Genomic DNA, 16,838 nt, shown 5'->3' on the forward strand with positions numbered 1-16,838 from the left:
GGGTGGTAGCCCCTGAGCTGTTGTATCAGGACCCCTGGCTAAGGGAGTTTCAGGATGGATTTGATCACCTGAGTGCAGTGACATTTCTGCTGCCCGTTCAAGTGGACATGTTCTAGAACAGGCTTACCAGGAAAAGCATCTCGTTTAGTGGCAGTCCTGCAGCACAGGTGTCAGCAATATTCTAAATAAATCTGTTCTGCATTTAGCAGTGCTGCATTCTTCTCTCATGGAGCCGTCAGAATCCTGTCTGCAGAAAGGCTTTTAATATTCTTTAAAAAAAAAACCTAACAAAACAAGAAAGAAAAAAATCAGTTTAAAAATAACGTGGTATTACCTTGTATGTTCATTGTTCTTATGAACCTCCTAGCCAGGCACAGAACGTTGTGTGCTATTTCCTCTGCAGACAGATAATTGCAGGAGGGAGAGGAAATTGAGCCACGTAAAATAAAAAATTTTAGCAAGCTCCTATTTCTGTTTGCTGGGAAACTTAATATATATTTTCTTTTAAATATTTTTTTGCAATAATGAAAACATTTTAGCCTCTCAAAAGCAAAGTTGGATTAGTAATAAATCACTTTGTCAATAAATTGTATTGCCTCTGAGGGTACCTTCTATTAAAAGTAACCTTTTTCCTATTTTCTTGTATCTCTGTATCTCCCCTTCAGTAAGGGACTGCAAGGAAGCTGCTTGTATTGTTCCAGTCACTTTCCTTGTGGGTAAATCTGCAGTCACTTTCTGACATGACAAAACACTAATTATTGCTGCTGGTGTAAACACTGGAAGTGCTTGGGTTCACTCGTCAGTGTATTCTGTTGTTATTGTGATTAAATTTGTAATCCTGAGGGTTGTTATCAGATAACAGTAAGAGAATTAGTTTAGAAAATGCGGTTTCCAGTTTCAGTTTTAGTAGGGCCTGAGAGGAGGTAACAAATTAGGTGATAGCTTAGGTAGTAGGAAGAGTGAATTTAAACTGAGTTTTGCGAGTACTGGAAGTAACTCTGGGGCTGAAAGTTATAATTAGGCTAGCCAGAAAAAATACAAACATTAATTTCCTGCTTGTGCCTGTAGATTTTAAAGTTTTAAAAGTCCCTGTGTGAAACTTTTGCTGTGGCCAGGTACTTTCTGGGGCAATCACAGGCAGCAGCCAGCTCTCCTTTGAGCTAAATTCGGCTTTTTCCTGAGTAAGTGCTTTAAATAACTATCCTTGCTAAATTGCAGCTTTCTACCTGTCAGATTTCCAGAGCTGCACATCAATTCTCAAGTGTGTATGGCGAGGTAATGGCAGCATTAGACCTGTCTGTGTCAGAAGCTGCTGCACTGGAATCTCTTTGCTGCTTCTTTACTCCTTCTGGAATCTCTGGAGTTAAGCTCTTGAGATAATGAACACATGTTTCTTCCTTCTCTTCCCTTGCCCTTCCTCTCTCAGTCTTGTTTCCCCTCTTGTTTCTGGCTCTGTGTTTCTGAGCTTTAAATGCCCATTTATTCATCCTTTAGCAAGGCACTGTGTTGTGTGTCATTATCCTCTTTTGTATTGCTGCATAAACTCTGCCTAATTTAACCTCTAGTGTAGTTTGTGGTGATTGGCTTCAGTCATTTTACAAGGAACCCTTGCATTTAATTGTATTGCATTAAATAATAGGAAAAGAATGTGAGAGCAGTGATTTCCCTTCCCCCTGCCTTTCTTTGGCTTTGGTGGGATTACCCAGAAATTGCCACCTTCTGGTTCATTCAGAAGTTCCCTTAATATCTATGTAGTACAAAATCTAGAGATCTTAATGATAAAAGAGCTGCAGCTTCTATTTTAATATTCTATCATTGCCAGCTTCAAAAAGAGAGAATGTAAGTTGGTGTTGGAATAGAAATGTTTTGCATTATTGAATCTATTGAACTGTGATTCATTGGCTAGTCTAGTTATAAGAAGGACTTTCAAAAATAGACTGAAAGCAGAGGTGCAGGTGGATGAACTCTCCTGTTCAATTCAATGATCAATCCCTGTAAATGGGAATGGAATGGATATGGACTAATCAGCTGTGAAAAGTACAGTGACTACAACAGGAAAGCTTGTGTGATTTAATCCATTTATTGGCTGTGTTTGATAGTTCTTGCATGGGAAGAGCAGAGGAGAGTGAGAGGGAAAAGTAACTGAAAGAACCCAATAGGGTAGAAGAATGAAGGACAGAAATAAACTCAACTTTTTTTCCCAGTGAATGTGACAAAGATTCTGAATAAGAAATTGATGTGCAATCATCTCTGCATAAATCATGCACTATTTCTGGAAAACTTCTTGCAGACTTCAAATTCCACTGCAGACTGATTAGTTAACAAAGGCAGTTTAAGAGGTGTCTGTGTCTTCCCACCTTTCCTTACAGGTTCCTTTGATGAGACACTTGAAACTGTGGAATTGTAAAACCAGAAGAACCAAAGTGAAAGGTTTTGAAGAGCTCAGAACAACCAAGTGCTCCTACAAGGGCAGCTCACAGCCAGGGCTCCTGCAGGGTACAACAGCCCAGTGGGAGCAGTGGGTTTGGGATTTCCTGGCCTTTGCCTGTACTTCTGAGATCCAGTAAATGTCAAGTTGATTCTCTCTGGACTTCACAGACTTAGTTATCTTCCTCTGTCAAGATGACCATTGCAGCTTTGCAAAGTCAGTCTCTGCATATCTGAATTTCCACCTAAACCACGAAGAAATGCTAAATTGGGTGTACGTTCTACCCTTCAAATGTGGTTTAGTGGTTTGGCAGGAAGTGTGAATTTTTATTCACTTGATAACAAAAGCTGTTTAATTTAGGTTATGAAGGTTTGCAGAGCGGTTGGGATTTGGGGGGAAAGTGTTGGGAGATCTCGTACCCTGTCTTGTGAGTACACAGTGACTCATGGTGCTGGCTCTGGGAACAGAGCATTCCACTTCTCAGCTGCTTGGGGAACATCGTCTGTGGATGATGGGGAGCAAAGAAAATAGAGACAGAAGAGCTCATGCCTTCCGTGCATCAGAAGTACAGCCTGTGCCTAATCTTCAGTGATCCAGAAAGGAAAGACTTGAAATGCAGACTCAAAAGAGAGCTTGTTAAGGTAACTCTTTATATCTGAAGACTGTATAAGGGTTATTTTACATATCAACAACTAAATTTTTTTTAAAGTGTAAAAGCAACTGTATATTTACTGTAGGGCAGTAAATATCTGTAGCGTTACCAGCTCTTCTCAAGCACTTTGGTATCAGTTTCTTGCTCATCGGTGAGAGTCCGAATCCAAAAGTTAGATGGCAGATGTGCGTCCCATGGTGACGTTGCTGTGTCTGGTAGATGAATTTATCATAGAATCCCAGAAGGTTTGCGTTGGAAGGACCTTAAAGCTCATCTTGTCCCACCCCCCTGCCATGAGCAGGGACACCTTCCACTGTCCCAGGCTGCTCCCAGCCCCATCCAACCTGGCCTTGGACACTGCCAGGGATCCAGGGCCGGGCACAACTTCTCTGGGCACCCTGTGCCAGGGCTTGCCCACCCTCACAGGGAACAATTCCTTCCCAATAGCTCATCTAAACCTGCTCTCTTTGTAAATAAAAGTTCAGTGAAGTTTTGTATAATACAAGCTGAGACCCAAGACTTCTTTCTAGTTTAATAATTAAATATTCAAAACCTCTTTGTTGAAATGGTTCTCTCAGTGGTCCCAGACTGTCTTGCCCACTTTCTCTTCTGGCTCCTGTGTTCATCTGGTGTGAGAACTTCAGAAGTATGTTTGACAGGCCAGGTAAATGCATTAACAGATGCACTGAAAAATCCCCCAGACCAAACCACATTTATTAAACTCTCAAGGTGATTTGTTAAGGCTTATCTTGGGGTTTGGCTTTTTGTATTTAATTGCAGCAAATTATATTCCTTGAGGGGTTTATATTATAAGGAGATAAACTCAGATTTATTCCCCCTCCTTTTTTTTTTGTCTTCTTTTACAGTTTATTGCAGAGTAATATTCAGTTTTCTTCTGTCACTTTTCTAGACAGTTGAGAAGGTAAAAGAAGGACTTGATATGCTTGACAGCTTTTCAGACAGGAAGAACTTGGTTTTGTTTTGGTTTCAGTTGTCCCTAAAGGTGTGTTTGTACAGGGTGGTGAGTTTGGCCCCTGTTGCTGGACGTCACGCCAGCTGCACGGTGGTAAAACCACAGCAGCTTCTCATGGGTCTCAAAACTGTGTGTCAATCCCGAGCAGCAGCACCTTTTAGTCTAAAGCTGTTCGTGCCTGGCACTCTGATTGGGATGCAGGAGGACCCAGCTGCTCCAAAGCCAGAGCCCATGGCATTGGTTGGAAAGGACATTTTTCTGTGTGTTCCATCACCTTTCCTACTTCTCCGTGCCTGGTGTGAGCAGGAGAAGCACTAACTGGGTCCCTGTGTCCCCTCCTTTCCCCTACATCAGGCTTGCAAGCAAGGAGAGAGTTGTTCTGAGCTTGGGGATCTCTTCCTTTCATCCTTCCTTCCTGTTTAACCATCGTTACCCCAAAATTCTTCTGGCTGCTGATGGTCAGAGAAGAGACTATTTTGCAGGTGGCTTGGCCAGTTAGTTTTTGGTCCACAGATGAGAAGTGTAGGAGGAGCTTTAGTGACTCTAAGACCTGACCTGGGTTTTCCTAGTTAAAAAAACCTGGATGCATTAGTATGGAATAGAAGTAAACAGAATAACTCCAATTTTGCACAGGGTTGACTTACAGGGCTTTTTCTCTGTTTGTAGCATTCCTGGTGTTGGCGTTGTCCTGCTCCGTCCTCGCTGGCTGTGAAGTGAGGAGGGAACAGGAAGCGAGGACCTTGTGTTCATCTAATGAGGTGGTGTTGCGAATGCCAAATTCTGAGGATTTCCTGGCCTTTCTTGTTTTTTCTGGAAAGAAGAAAACAAAACTTTAATAAGACAAAAAATAAAATCCTTGTCTGTTTGCCTCTTCCCTTGCCACTCCCCACCACTTCTGCCTTGAGCACCACCAGCCTGGGATGGGATGTTTCCAGGCTCTTTTTTGAAGATATTTATAAATAAGTTGAGGTCCATATGTTTGTTTTTTCCCAAATGATTTCTTTACTGTAAGTCATTGTATTTCTGTGTAATTGATCTATGCGTGGCAACTTGCATCTAGGGAGGGAAGTCGCAAATGGGTTGGGCCTGTGCTGTGCAAACATGGAGAAAGGAAATAAAAAAATAGTTTGACAATAACCCTAATAATGACAGCTGGGGAGAGCAACTTGTTAAAAAAAAATACAAGTTAAAACGAACTTGCCTTGAAACAATAAGAATAAATGGGATGCATAACTGTTACGGATTAAAATAGAGCAGGGAGTAGAGGGTACAGATTTCTCTCCTCTAGCCTCAGCCTGCCCAGGAAAATTTGGCTTATAAATATCCATAGATCAAGGAGGGCAAAGACACTTTAAGATGTGAGTATTTTTAGCAAGAAGGAAAAGCATTTCGGCAGTGTTCCTTCCCATACGTTCTGGTTATAAATCCCGTGATCTTCGTGTGCCTCACAACAGATCAGCATTTCAGGTTCGGTGCCCTCAGTGCGTAGATTCTGTTTCCAAACACAAAAGGGGGGAATTCTCCTAGGTTTTTTACGTGCTTTGGGAAAGAGGAGAGGGAATACATGGCTGGATGTGTGCTGCAGGCAGGAATGTGTGGTGGAAAGATAGGAGCCACAGCAGGGCAGGGGGAGCGAGTGCCCTGCCGTGTCCCACGTAAGGAGATTAGGTTTAAGACTGCAGCCTGGACTTAGCAAAAATTAGAAAGGATAATGCTGCATTAATTCACACAGGTCTAGCTTCTGTAGCACAGTGACAAAACAAAATAATAATAGTCTAAAAATATAACCCTGAATAGAAGAACTTTCTCCTCCTCCTTTTGCCCCGTGCTCCCTCCTCCCTTCGTTTCCTGCTTGGGCACCCAAAGTTGGAAACTTAGAGTGGGTTTTGAATGGGATTTTTCTTCCTCCCCCCGTGCCTTCATATGAAAAAAAATTCTTTTTTTTTTTTTTTTTTTAAAAAGCCTGTTTCTGTAGCAGTGACTCAGTCCTGCAGTGCCTATCTGCCTTGTGTCAGGCATGGGGCTGTCTGGGGGAAGCAGAGTGTGCACATACCCAAACCGTGAGACAAGCTTTGAAATTGCACCAAGTGCACTCGGAGCATCAAATGTGCCGGATCACGCTGTGATTCCAGTAACAGCCAGAGCTCTCCTGGCTCCCAGTGGGAAAGTGGTCATGCTGCTCGAAAAGGGGAGAGAGGCCAAACTGCACATTCGTTTGGATAATTAGGTAAACAGTAAATAGGAGAAGGCCTCTTCTACTCAAACTCCATTGTTTTTTCCTGAAGTTCTATATTTAGATTTGGCAACCAGATTTATCCCAATGGTTGGTGTGTTGTTTAAACAAGGTCACACTGATGTGTGTGCGTGTTTATCTCTGCTTAACTGGATTGCTTATTTGAAGTAAAAATACCTCCGAAAATATTATGCAGAGCTCTTGAAAACTTGTGTACTCGTGGCCCAGAGCACATGGTCTTTATTAGAAAATAGATGCAATTATTCACGTTCGGTTTTGCAGCTTGAAGTCCTGAGGGATTTGTACATAAAACTGTGGAGATTTGATTACATCCTGATTTTATGTCTCACTGGTATATGAGTGTTACATATGCGTAAAAACCTTTTTGTAAGGCAGAGATTATAACAAGTTCCTAAGTGAAGCCAGACGGGTGCTGTCCTGTCTGTTGGAATTGGAATACACATGCTCATTAATTTAGTCTAACTCTGGTAGTTGCTTGTGTCTTTATAAAACCCAGAGTGCCTTTGTGTTTTATATTTAGAGCAAATATTCTGGACTTGTTGGCAGGTTGGCTTGAGACTTCAAGGTACAATTTCAGAGTCAGACTTTATTGTTCACAGCAGTTCCATGCTGCTTGGTGAGGATGGAGCACGGTTTACTAACAGTGCTAGTGTGGTTTAGGTAAAAATAGCAAATATCAGCTCATTTTCCCTTTTACCGATGAAGTGAGAAAACAACAAAAAAAAAAGGCATTTCAGAAATGTCAACTTGAGAGGATTTTGCTCTAAGCAAGAGCATGCAGTTCTGGGGGTGTTTGCTTCCTTTGGTTTTTTCATGGTTCTGTTAAATCTTTTGGTTAAATTTTTTTGTAATGAAAATAGTTGAGAATATATATTTTTTTAAAGAGATTGCTGAACAGTTGCTGTCTACTGGAAGTGCTGCTTGCACAGACTTATAAATAGGACTGTGCTCCATTTGGGAAGGATTGACCTCAGAGAGAGGCCGTTCTGGTCACCTGGTGTTCACACCTAATGAAGCAAAACCAGTCATTTTGGAACTTGAAACAGAAGTGATCTCTGGCACCATAATAATGAATGAAAAGGCACAAAAGAGATGAAGTGCTTGTGCACAGCTTGCTGGAGGACAGGGCTCCATCCTCAGGATGGCTTTGGTGGCTGGGGACCCTGCCTGGGATGCAATGGCTTGTGCTTGGTGCAAATCCTTTTTCATGATGTCCACTTCTTTGTTTTGTCCTGTAGTGAGGAAGTGAGTGCACGTGTCACAAATTAGTTCCTTAAATAGCGTCTGAAAGAGAAATGATCTTCTTTCTCTTCCTCCCTCCTTCCTCTCCCTTCAAAGGCTGAAATTATTCTGTACCTTTCCCTTTTGGGGAGAGCCTTTTTTCGTACATTTGAATTCCCGGGCCAGAGTCAGCGTTAGGGCAGACAGGCTCACCTCTCGGCGATCAGGCGGTGTATCACGAGCCATGTCCTCCGCTGGACATCTGTAACTGTTCTTTAAAGCGCGGGCACGCAGAGGTTTAGTCAAAGAGGGCGTGCTCCCTTCTGTCCCCGAGCCCTGTGCTGTTTTGGTGCCTGCAGGTCACCTTGCTCCATCCCTCGGCTCTGCACACCGTTGCCAGCGCTGGGATCTCCTGCAGGCCTGGCGCCGGGCTCGCAGCAGGCCCAGGCTGGCAGAAGGTCCATCTTCGTTCCAGCGCTTCAGCACTGGCCCTGACATGGGGCTTCTGCACTGATTCGAGGCTGTTCCTGACAGACAGCCTGCGGGGAGAGAACTCTGCTGGTTAGAAGGTCATTTGCATTTTGAAAAAGCTCTTTTTTCTCCCCCAATCTCTTTTTTTTCCTTCTCTTTTGGTTGTTTCTTTCACTGCTTTCTCTATGCAGGGTGTAGTAGTGCTGCAGCACCTGGAATTTTGCACAGACCCTTTTTCCATGCTTCTCCTAAGTGTTTTAATTTCAGGCTTTTGGCATTTTGAGATACCAGGATGTTTCATCTTTCCTCTCTGGAGTTTATTTCTCCATTTAGATGAAGGTTTAATCTTTAATTCCAGATGTCACTGATTTGTTGTCAGCCGTTGCACTTTAATTTGCTGATATTAACACAACATTCTGATGGGGCTGCAAGGTGAGTGTTAGGATAGTTCTCATCCTGCTCAAGGAATTTCCCTACCTAAATTCAGAGCCTAAAATAATTCTGGATCTGTAAATTCTTCCTTGTGTTTTGTTGTGTGCCCAGCTCTCAGTGCCCATGTCTGTGGCTAATGCTTTAATGCTGTCTAGGGACGTGGTTTAGTGGTGCACTGGGCAGTTTTGGGTTCAAGGTTGGATTCAGTCTGCAAGGCCCTCACAGCAGACAGAGAATTTCTTTTACTGCTGGTGTTTAGATGGTAAATGCAAGGATTTCATTATGCACGTTGCTAAAGTTCTTTATTTATATACACTGTAAGCGTACACTCTCCAGTGATTTTGAAGATTGTTGTCAGTTAGCTGGTGGTTATCTTTTGCTGCTGGTTGGCTTTACCATGGGATTTCCAGTGCTTGAGAAGCTTTTAAAATATATTTACATTTAAAAATTTATTTGCAAAACTAGTGTTGTGTGGAGGAGTTGTTGATATAAAGATAGTTTATTCACTCTAAAAAAGGATAAAATAAGATAATAAATAAATCATACATTAAAAAAGAGGAATAAAATAACAGTTACAGCAACTAATTAAAAAATATACAGAATGAAATTATAAACCCTGCTCCTAACATCCTTGGTGGAGAGCTGGTAGGTCTTATTTTTGCAGCAGTCTGCAGTGAGGATGTGTTACTTTCTAGTTATACAAAAATAAAGGCTGGAAAGTTCTAATAAATGCACCTGATGTTTGGGCATAGTTTCCTAGACCATTTTTGGGATGTTTATCCATTAAGTTGCCTATATAGTATAACTGTATTTCCTCTCTTAGTAGTTTAAGCTGCAGTTGGTTTGATGAGCAAAACGATCCCATCTAGCAATAAAACTATGTTTTGCTGGTAAAACCCTTGCTTTAAGATTGCAGCAGCAATGATTTTTTCCCCCACTCTCTCCACAAAAATCCCAAACGCTTCAGTTGGGAATGAAGAGGGGTGATGGGAAGTTAATTCTGCCTGCTGAAACACAAGGCTATTAAACACTGAAATGAGCAGCTTGTGCGTGATATTTCTGAGGGTACTAAGCCCAACCTGTAATGGTGATGAAATGGATGTCACACTGGGCATAAGTGCTTCTTGCTCTATGTAGTCAACGTCCATATATTTATATAAACATACAGATTTGTTTGTGGAGTTGCACAGGTTGCCAGTGAGGTAGGCCAGTGCAGCTGTCTTTCCTCAGGGGCTCAGGTTGGTGATGTGTGGCTGCAGAGGGTTTCCTGCCGGCCGGAGCTCCCTGCGCGTGCCAGGGGCTTCACAGCTCCGCATTAAGGCCGCGGAGGAGCCGCCCCTCTGGGGGCAGCTGTGCCACAGGCTGGGGCCAGGGGCTTGCCTTCCTCTCAGAAATCCCAAAATCTCTGCAAATTTCTGAGCTCACTCACTGCACACAGGTCATTTTGCTGCCAGGCCTTTCCGTGCTGCAGAGCAGTTGCCGGAGCGTTTACCTCCAGGCCGTTCATTTATTCATTTATTTATTTAATTAATTATTTATTTATTTGCACCAGTGCATGTTGCTAAAACCCTTGGCTGGCTGGCCTGGCTCGCAGCTGTGTGTGGGCTCAGCCTCTGCGTGTGCCTGGCTGGCTCCTAAATGTACATTTTTATGGCCCTTGAAACTTGGCATGGGCTGTGTTTGGTCGTCAACAACAACAACAAAAGATTGCTAGTGAAATTAAAACCTGGCATCGCCGTTCTGCAGGTTTATTCGCGATGTATTGAAATGGGATTTTCTTGCTAACATTTCCTGGCATCCATCCAAAGCCCAGCATCTCATAAATTTATATTATCTCTCGCTGCTCTGCTCAGTTGACAGGGCTGTAGCAGCTTCTCATGCAGATCACAGGAACAGCATGGAAAAATGAAACCAGGAGGCTTTCACGTGGGGAGTTTGTATCAGCAGAGAAACTGTAGCGGTTTTGCCAGGGAATTAGAGGGCAAGAATCACTGAATGGGTCACGTTGGAAGGGAGCACAGCCGGTCATCTGGTCCCACCTTCCTGGTCAAGCAGGGTCATCCCAGAGCACAGAGCAGGGATTGCATCCAGACAGGTCTGGGATATCTCCAGTGAGGGAGACTCCCCAACCTCTCTGGACAATCTCTTCCAGTGTGTGGTCACTGCACAGTAAAGAAGTTCTTCCTCATATTCAGGTGGAAATTGCTGTGCATCTTGAAGAGTTTTCAGTACCTGCCATCAGGAACTAGACCATGGCAAAAGCAGAGCCGAGTCAGGCTGCCTCGCCACAGCTGTGGCTGTAACAACAGGTTACGAATCGTGGAGCAGGGACAGCAGGTGCAGCCTGCCTTGGCACCGAAATTCAGGTGAGGGAAATGAGGTCCTCTGTGGCATTTAAATGCTCTGTTGTCACCATTTAGCTTGTTCAGAGGCACTTCAGTCTCAGCATAGTGATAGTGGAAACAGCATATCCTGATGTATCTGGGACAGGTGAGCTTGCAGTGTGGTCACTGGTAGGCTCTGCCAGCTCCAGGCTTGGGAGAGGCACACGTGGCAGCGTTGCTCTCAGGAGCTCCAGTTCGGGCTCAGCAAGGGATCTCTGGCTTCCAGCCATGCCAACTCTTAAGCCTGGCTCTTCGAGTCACCCTAATCCCAAATGCAACAATTTCTAAGGTGCTGTTTCATTCCTCCTCTGTGTAACTTGTAAACATTAATTAGCACTAAATATTAAGAGGTCGAGTAAGTCAGGTGCACTGATCTGCGCTGAGCTGAGGAAAAGTCATATCCACCTGCAGGAAATGTTGCGGGGGGAAACAGATGCATCTTGGTGATAGGAGATGGGAAGGGGATGTTAGGTCATTAATTACTTAGCCTTGCATAAACAAAACTTAATATTTTGAGAAGTCTCTAATTTAAAGGGAAGGAAAAATCTTTCATCTTCTGTGCTATTTAACTACATGTCAAGTTGGGTCAATTGGAAAACTTTTGTGTTCATTTCTGCTTTATATATTGATTACTCCTCCATGAGCTGTTCCAATGCACTGAGCATCGGTCTAGTTTTAAATGGGAAAAGAGCTGAGGGGAGCTAGACTGCTAAATCGAGGATCCCTGACCCTCCCTATTCCTTCTGGTTTCTCTGGGCAGGATACAGGGTGCAATTTGATTCACTTTTCTACAGGTTAAAGTTCATTTGATGGCTTGAACTGAGATCTTCTCAGAAGTGGTATTTGCTTTGCCTGCTGATTTTTTCAATTAAAAGAGAGGACTTGATTGAAAACCCAAGCGTGGTGAATAAATGTTCAGGGTTTATCACGAATGTTGGTGGTCATGTGGCATTTTGGTTGTGGTTTTTTTTCTTTTTTAACTCTCTTCTTTCCCCTTTTTCCCTCTATTTCTTGGTAAAAAAATCTAAAAAATGAGAAGTTGGTAAGTTTGTTTGGTCCAAAACCCATTTAGAATGGAGCAGTTCAGTCATGGGAGAGTGCAGTTCATCCTTCTTTGCAATATAAGCTATGAACTCAAGTTTTACATGTTATAGTGCCTTTACTCAAGCACTAGACAGCTCTCAGAGAGCAGGCAAGCATTAAACATTAATTTGTAACATCAGAGCCAGATTCTCCTCCTTCCAGCTGCTTGGCAATGGTGCATTTGGGGTTTTCTGTGGTATTGCTTTTTTACTTTTTTAATTGGCTGCTAGTATTTATTAAACAACATGCTCAGGGAAATTGCAGAAGCTCTGTGCAGCGGAGCTGGGTACTTTTTCCGGAGAGCTGAATGGTGGAGAGCGGACTTCCCACACAGGAGGCCCTTGCCAAAGATTTATCTTCATATGGTCGGTGCAAATGTAAGGCTGCTTGTGTATATTTTCTGTGAAATGTTATAAAGTTGGGGAAGATTGTTTTCCCAGGACAGTCTTAAAGCTGAGATACAGTTACATTCTGACATAGCAAATCTGCATTTTGTGCATAAATTCTGTCAATATCTAGGAGCAGTGAAATATATGCTGTTAAACATGTCAAATGTGATGATTAAGTGACTGGATTGTTAGGAAGAAAATAGTAATTTTCTGAAAAGCTAAATGAATGATTTGGCACAATGAAGTGCAAACACTACCAAAACAAAAAAAAAACCCTGAGGAAGATGTGCTAGTGGAGAATCACGTTTGTAGGCAGTTGGTATTAAAAACAAGAGTGAAAATATTTCAGATTTTCTCAACTTAATTGACAAACTCCTTTCTTCCCCTGACATTATTTTACCTGCTGACAGCTGCGTGGGTGGCTTGGCACGGCTGGGGATCTCACATCACTAACACAGTGGCAGTCACTGCTGTAAGCTGATTTCTCTGTGATACTGAGACTCTGTAAATGCTTCCCAGGATAAACTGCTGCTCTGGAAGGACTGGACTGGAGCCTGAGTAACTGGACTGCGGATCAAGGAGAAAGTTCTGCCTTCTGAATCACTCGCCTGCATGTTCTATGGACACAAGAAATGCTGGAGCCACTTGAGACCAGTTTTAACTTGGTGGCACTGGATTAGTGTAGACAGAGGGGTTTTTTGGACATCATCGTTGCTACTGACGATGTGTATAAGGAAGAGAGAGATCAGTTTGACTCGAAGCCCAGGCCAAAATTTTTAAGTTAGCTGTTTAAAAGAATTGTCTTATTGATAGACTAAGCAAACTTGTGTATCAGTGTTTTTATGTTAATAAACATGTAAACCTTGTCTGCCTTTTTAGAAGCACTTTGAGAAAGACCCTTTTACCCTCTGTAGAGTACACTGTGGAACCTCAGCCAGGCCAAGGGTAACTTTTCTTTGATCATGAAATGTGGTCGTCTAAGCAGTGGTAACATGAAATAAAAAGTGAAATCAGAAGTAAAAAAAAAGTAAAAAGCCTTCTCAGTGTTACTCAAACTTAAACTAAACTGTGACTTTGATGTTCTTGGGCTTCACGTAGAGTGCTTATTGAAGCCTTTCTCTGTATTGTTAGGTCTGGACAGAGCTGTGGTCCAACCCCTGGCCACACCAATAAAAATAGTTTTGAGTAGCAGTTAACCCGTAACTGGTTTTGCACGTTGCTTCGTGCTGTAACTTGAGACGTGGTTAATCTTTCTGTGTGTTCCCTGGCTGAAAGGGGTGGTCTGTGTGAGTCAGTGATCAGTGTAATGACAGCTGCGTTGGGAAGGGGATGGAGGGATCTCTCTGTACCGTCAGGTGATGAAAAAGGAGGGGAGAATCCCGGTGATCATCTCTGTCCTCATGCAGAGAGCAGTGTCTTGCCTAAAGTTCCATCCTGTCCAAAGTGCTGTTGTGCTGAATCCCTGCCTTGGTGCAGCTGGGCTCACATTATCTGAGCTGAGTCACTCCTTAGTGGTACCAAGTGCTCTCCAAGGGCTGTTTCAAGAGCAGGGTCTGTGTGGGTGCCCAGCCTGGCAGAGATCGGCAGGAGTTACAAAGCACACTAGAAAGCCGCAGCAAGCAAACCCAGGAGGGCTTCAGCTCCTGCACCGTCTGCCTGCGTTTTCTGTCCTCCTGCCCTTCTGTGCTCCCAGCCCAGAACGAGATGGCAGTGTGTTAGCGGGAACTTGTGCAAGCACGGCTTGCAGAGCTGACCAGAAACCTACCTCACCTTCTCAGCTTTCCCTGCTCATTATGGCTTGTGCCACTGGCGCGAGCCACATCGTCATCCGTGGGATTTATTCATCTTTACTTCTGACGTTCCATAAAGCCTGCTTTACCAGACTGCCTAATTCAAGGCATTTGGCCAAAGCACTGCTGCCACATTAGCAGCAAAAGGCTCCACCAGGAGAAGGAGGACCATTGCTGGAAGGGGTGGGAGACCCAGTAACAGCAGACCCAGTTAAAACTGGGGTACTCAATACTGCTGGGCTTGCCTCAGTCTTGAAAACGTGGACTCCAGGGCCTCAGGGGATAACAGCTACCAGCAATAGATGAGGATCAAGTCAGGAGTTACTTTAAAGAACTCATCTGAGCCCGTGGGGCCAGATGGGCTGCAGCCAAAGGTGATCAGCAACCCCTGGGATCAAGAAGCAGAAGAAAAAAGCCAGCTCACTTTTTCCTGGTGGAGTCTGTGTCTCATATTCACGGGAGTATCTCCGTGTTCATTGCTCCTTGTGCTTCCTTGAGTCTTCATTGCTCTGGATGGAAATTGTAGCAGAGTTGTGGTATAGGTACATGTTGTCATTCCAGACTTCTGTCCTGAGCAGCATGATGTTCACAAAGCACGAGAGGCAGCGTCAGTATTTGATGCAGAATTTGCGTTGCAGTATCTGAGCTGTTTCTGGGGTTAGTTGTTGTGGCTTCTTGAACACGGTCATTTTTACATAGTTGCTTCTGTTGTTTTGGAAAAGTCTAACTCACTACTGAATAAAGAAGTTATTTTTTTATTTGATGGAGGTTTTAGGGTAACTCCCTCTCTGTTCCAGGGAGCAGTGATACCGTTTCCCATATATACACTTAAGTAAGGAAGTTTTTGCATCTGCAGCTGTCGGGAATGTACTTTGGCTGATGAATGCAGCCTAGCTTAAAGGCGAGATCCCATAGTGGGTCAGTTAAGCTTTATTGGTCTGCCAGAGCAGATTATCATTTTGTTTAACCAGAGAAGTAGTTTTCATTGTTACTTTATTGCCAAGGGTCTGTCAGCGTTTCCATTATAAACCCCCTATTTTCAGGGATTTGAGTAGACTTGAGATTTAAGTGTTCTGGTCTAAAACTTGGCAAGCCTGTTCTTAGTTCACCAGCGGATATTTTCTTTATGAGATTTTAAAACAGTCAGCTGTTTCTTAAATTGTAGTGAAGGCAAGAGGGCTTTTTCCTCTTGGTTGAACAGATAGGACTGGTTTTTTCCATCTCATTTATTGCAACTAGATTTATAAAAAAATAATCCCCTATTCTGTTGTTTAAAAAGGGAAGAAAGGGGGAGGAGAAAAAGGAATATCTTCCTGCTGCCCTGTTCTGTTTGCCGTGCCTCAAACCCTTCCCTTTGGCCTGTGTTTGGTGAAGTCCCACCCACCCTCTCGGTCCCTTCTCTCCTCCTCTTTGCTTATTTCCCTTCAGTGTATTTACACTCTCACTGCGTTGAGTTGCAGGGTTTGCTCTCCTTGCTCCATTCTTCCTCTTCGCTTTCCTGTCTCGTGCTTCCAGCACTCGATTCTGATGAATCTGCCTGTATCATCTATCTCCAAAAGGCAGCTCTGAGGTACTCTTAAGTGATACAAAATACCTGTAGTAAATAGAGACTTTACCTGTATATAGTAATATACTTTGCTACTTAACTGAAGAGCACGTGCTTGACTCTTAGTTGAGTACTGCAGATTTTCAGTGCTTTTCTGAGACGTTGCTGTGTCTCTAGAGCAAAGTACTTTTGCATTCCTTTTTTTTATTTTTTTTTTTAACCAAATCTTTAATGTAGACTGAAAAAAAGTGAAGTGTGATTGGCACAGAACGGCCCTGTGGGTTTTCATGGCTGGGCTCTTTTAGTCATTTCCTGAGAGCTTGGTGCAGAGATGTGACAGCCCAGGAAGCAACAGCAAGCTCAGCAGGGCTTCATGTGCTGTTAGAAGTCGGTGTGCTACAGGTGAGGGCACGTCCTTCTCGTGGAGATGTAGGAAATACCTGGTTCTGGGATTGGTGCTCAAGGTCTCTAGGAAGAACCTCTGCTGTTTTGCAACTCACAGCCATGAACAAAGTAAGTGGGGATGTAAAGTGGTGAGTGCGGAACTACGGCTACGTGACCACTAAGCAACAAGGAATGTAAGTGAAGCGCCGGAATCCAAAGGGTAGAAAATGAGTGCTTTCAAAAAGCATCACAGTCTCTCTCCCAGGACCTTCAGGAGGTCTTTGTCAGAGCAAGATGCTGGCACAGCTGCCCTGAAGGACTATCATTGGTACCACCGAATGAAAAGCAAGAAGCTGAATAAACAGATGAGCTTGGACTCAGAGAAACCTCTCGGAGCGTACAGGTGGCAGACACATCCTTGGCTTCCCTGGAGGGTAAGCAAAAGAGAGGGCTCCTCCAGTTTGGAAGGGGAATGCAGTGACCCAAATCTTTCCAAAAGTTCTGCGAGCGTGGATGCTACCAGTGGTGACGATCTCCAGGAAGAGCCACCCAGGACGCTCTTCCTGACAAGGAGCAGGCCGTTGCGGGTTCCCTTCAGCCGCTCTCTGTCCGAGCCCGTGCCGCAGCCCAGGAGCAGCAATGCCAGGCCCTTCCTGCAAGCCGGGCGCTCGCTGGACGCCGAGCAGCAGGGCTACTTCACCCGTGGCATCTTCTCCTCTCTCTCAAGTGGCTTTTCAAAGATACTGGGCCGAAAAGGGGACCCTGCCAGGGAGTCCATAACCGAAGGGACAACAGAGGACAATCGAATTGTTTGGAGCGCAGGTAATGAAC

General features: G+C 43.8%; 1 protein-coding gene across 11 annotated transcripts in view; it reads left to right on the forward strand.

Annotated features, from left to right (window-relative positions):
- Positions 1–16,838, forward strand: part of RASAL2 (RAS protein activator like 2) — a 165,133-nt gene that overhangs the window by 42,340 nt on the left and 105,955 nt on the right. For 3 of the 11 annotated variants that reach the window (XM_042033778.1, XM_042033783.1, XM_042033780.1), the window contains exon 1: positions 15,907–16,829. The exons of 4 other annotated variants lie outside the window; for them this stretch is intronic. In XM_042033778.1, the coding sequence (XP_041889712.1) occupies positions 16,235–16,829 (595 nt within the window). In that variant the 5' untranslated portion in view covers positions 15,907–16,234. Of the gene's footprint in view, positions 1–15,905; positions 16,830–16,838 lie in introns of those variants that run through there. 4 more of the 11 variants (XM_042033781.1, XM_042033784.1, XM_042033779.1 and 1 more) reach the window with 2 other exon arrangements.

This window comes from Corvus kubaryi, unplaced genomic scaffold (genome assembly GCF_017639235.1).
Source record: "Corvus kubaryi isolate FWS band 111438036 unplaced genomic scaffold, C.kubaryi_AGA036_p1.0 37361, whole genome shotgun sequence".
Classification (NCBI taxonomy): Eukaryota; Metazoa; Chordata; class Aves; order Passeriformes; family Corvidae; genus Corvus; species Corvus kubaryi.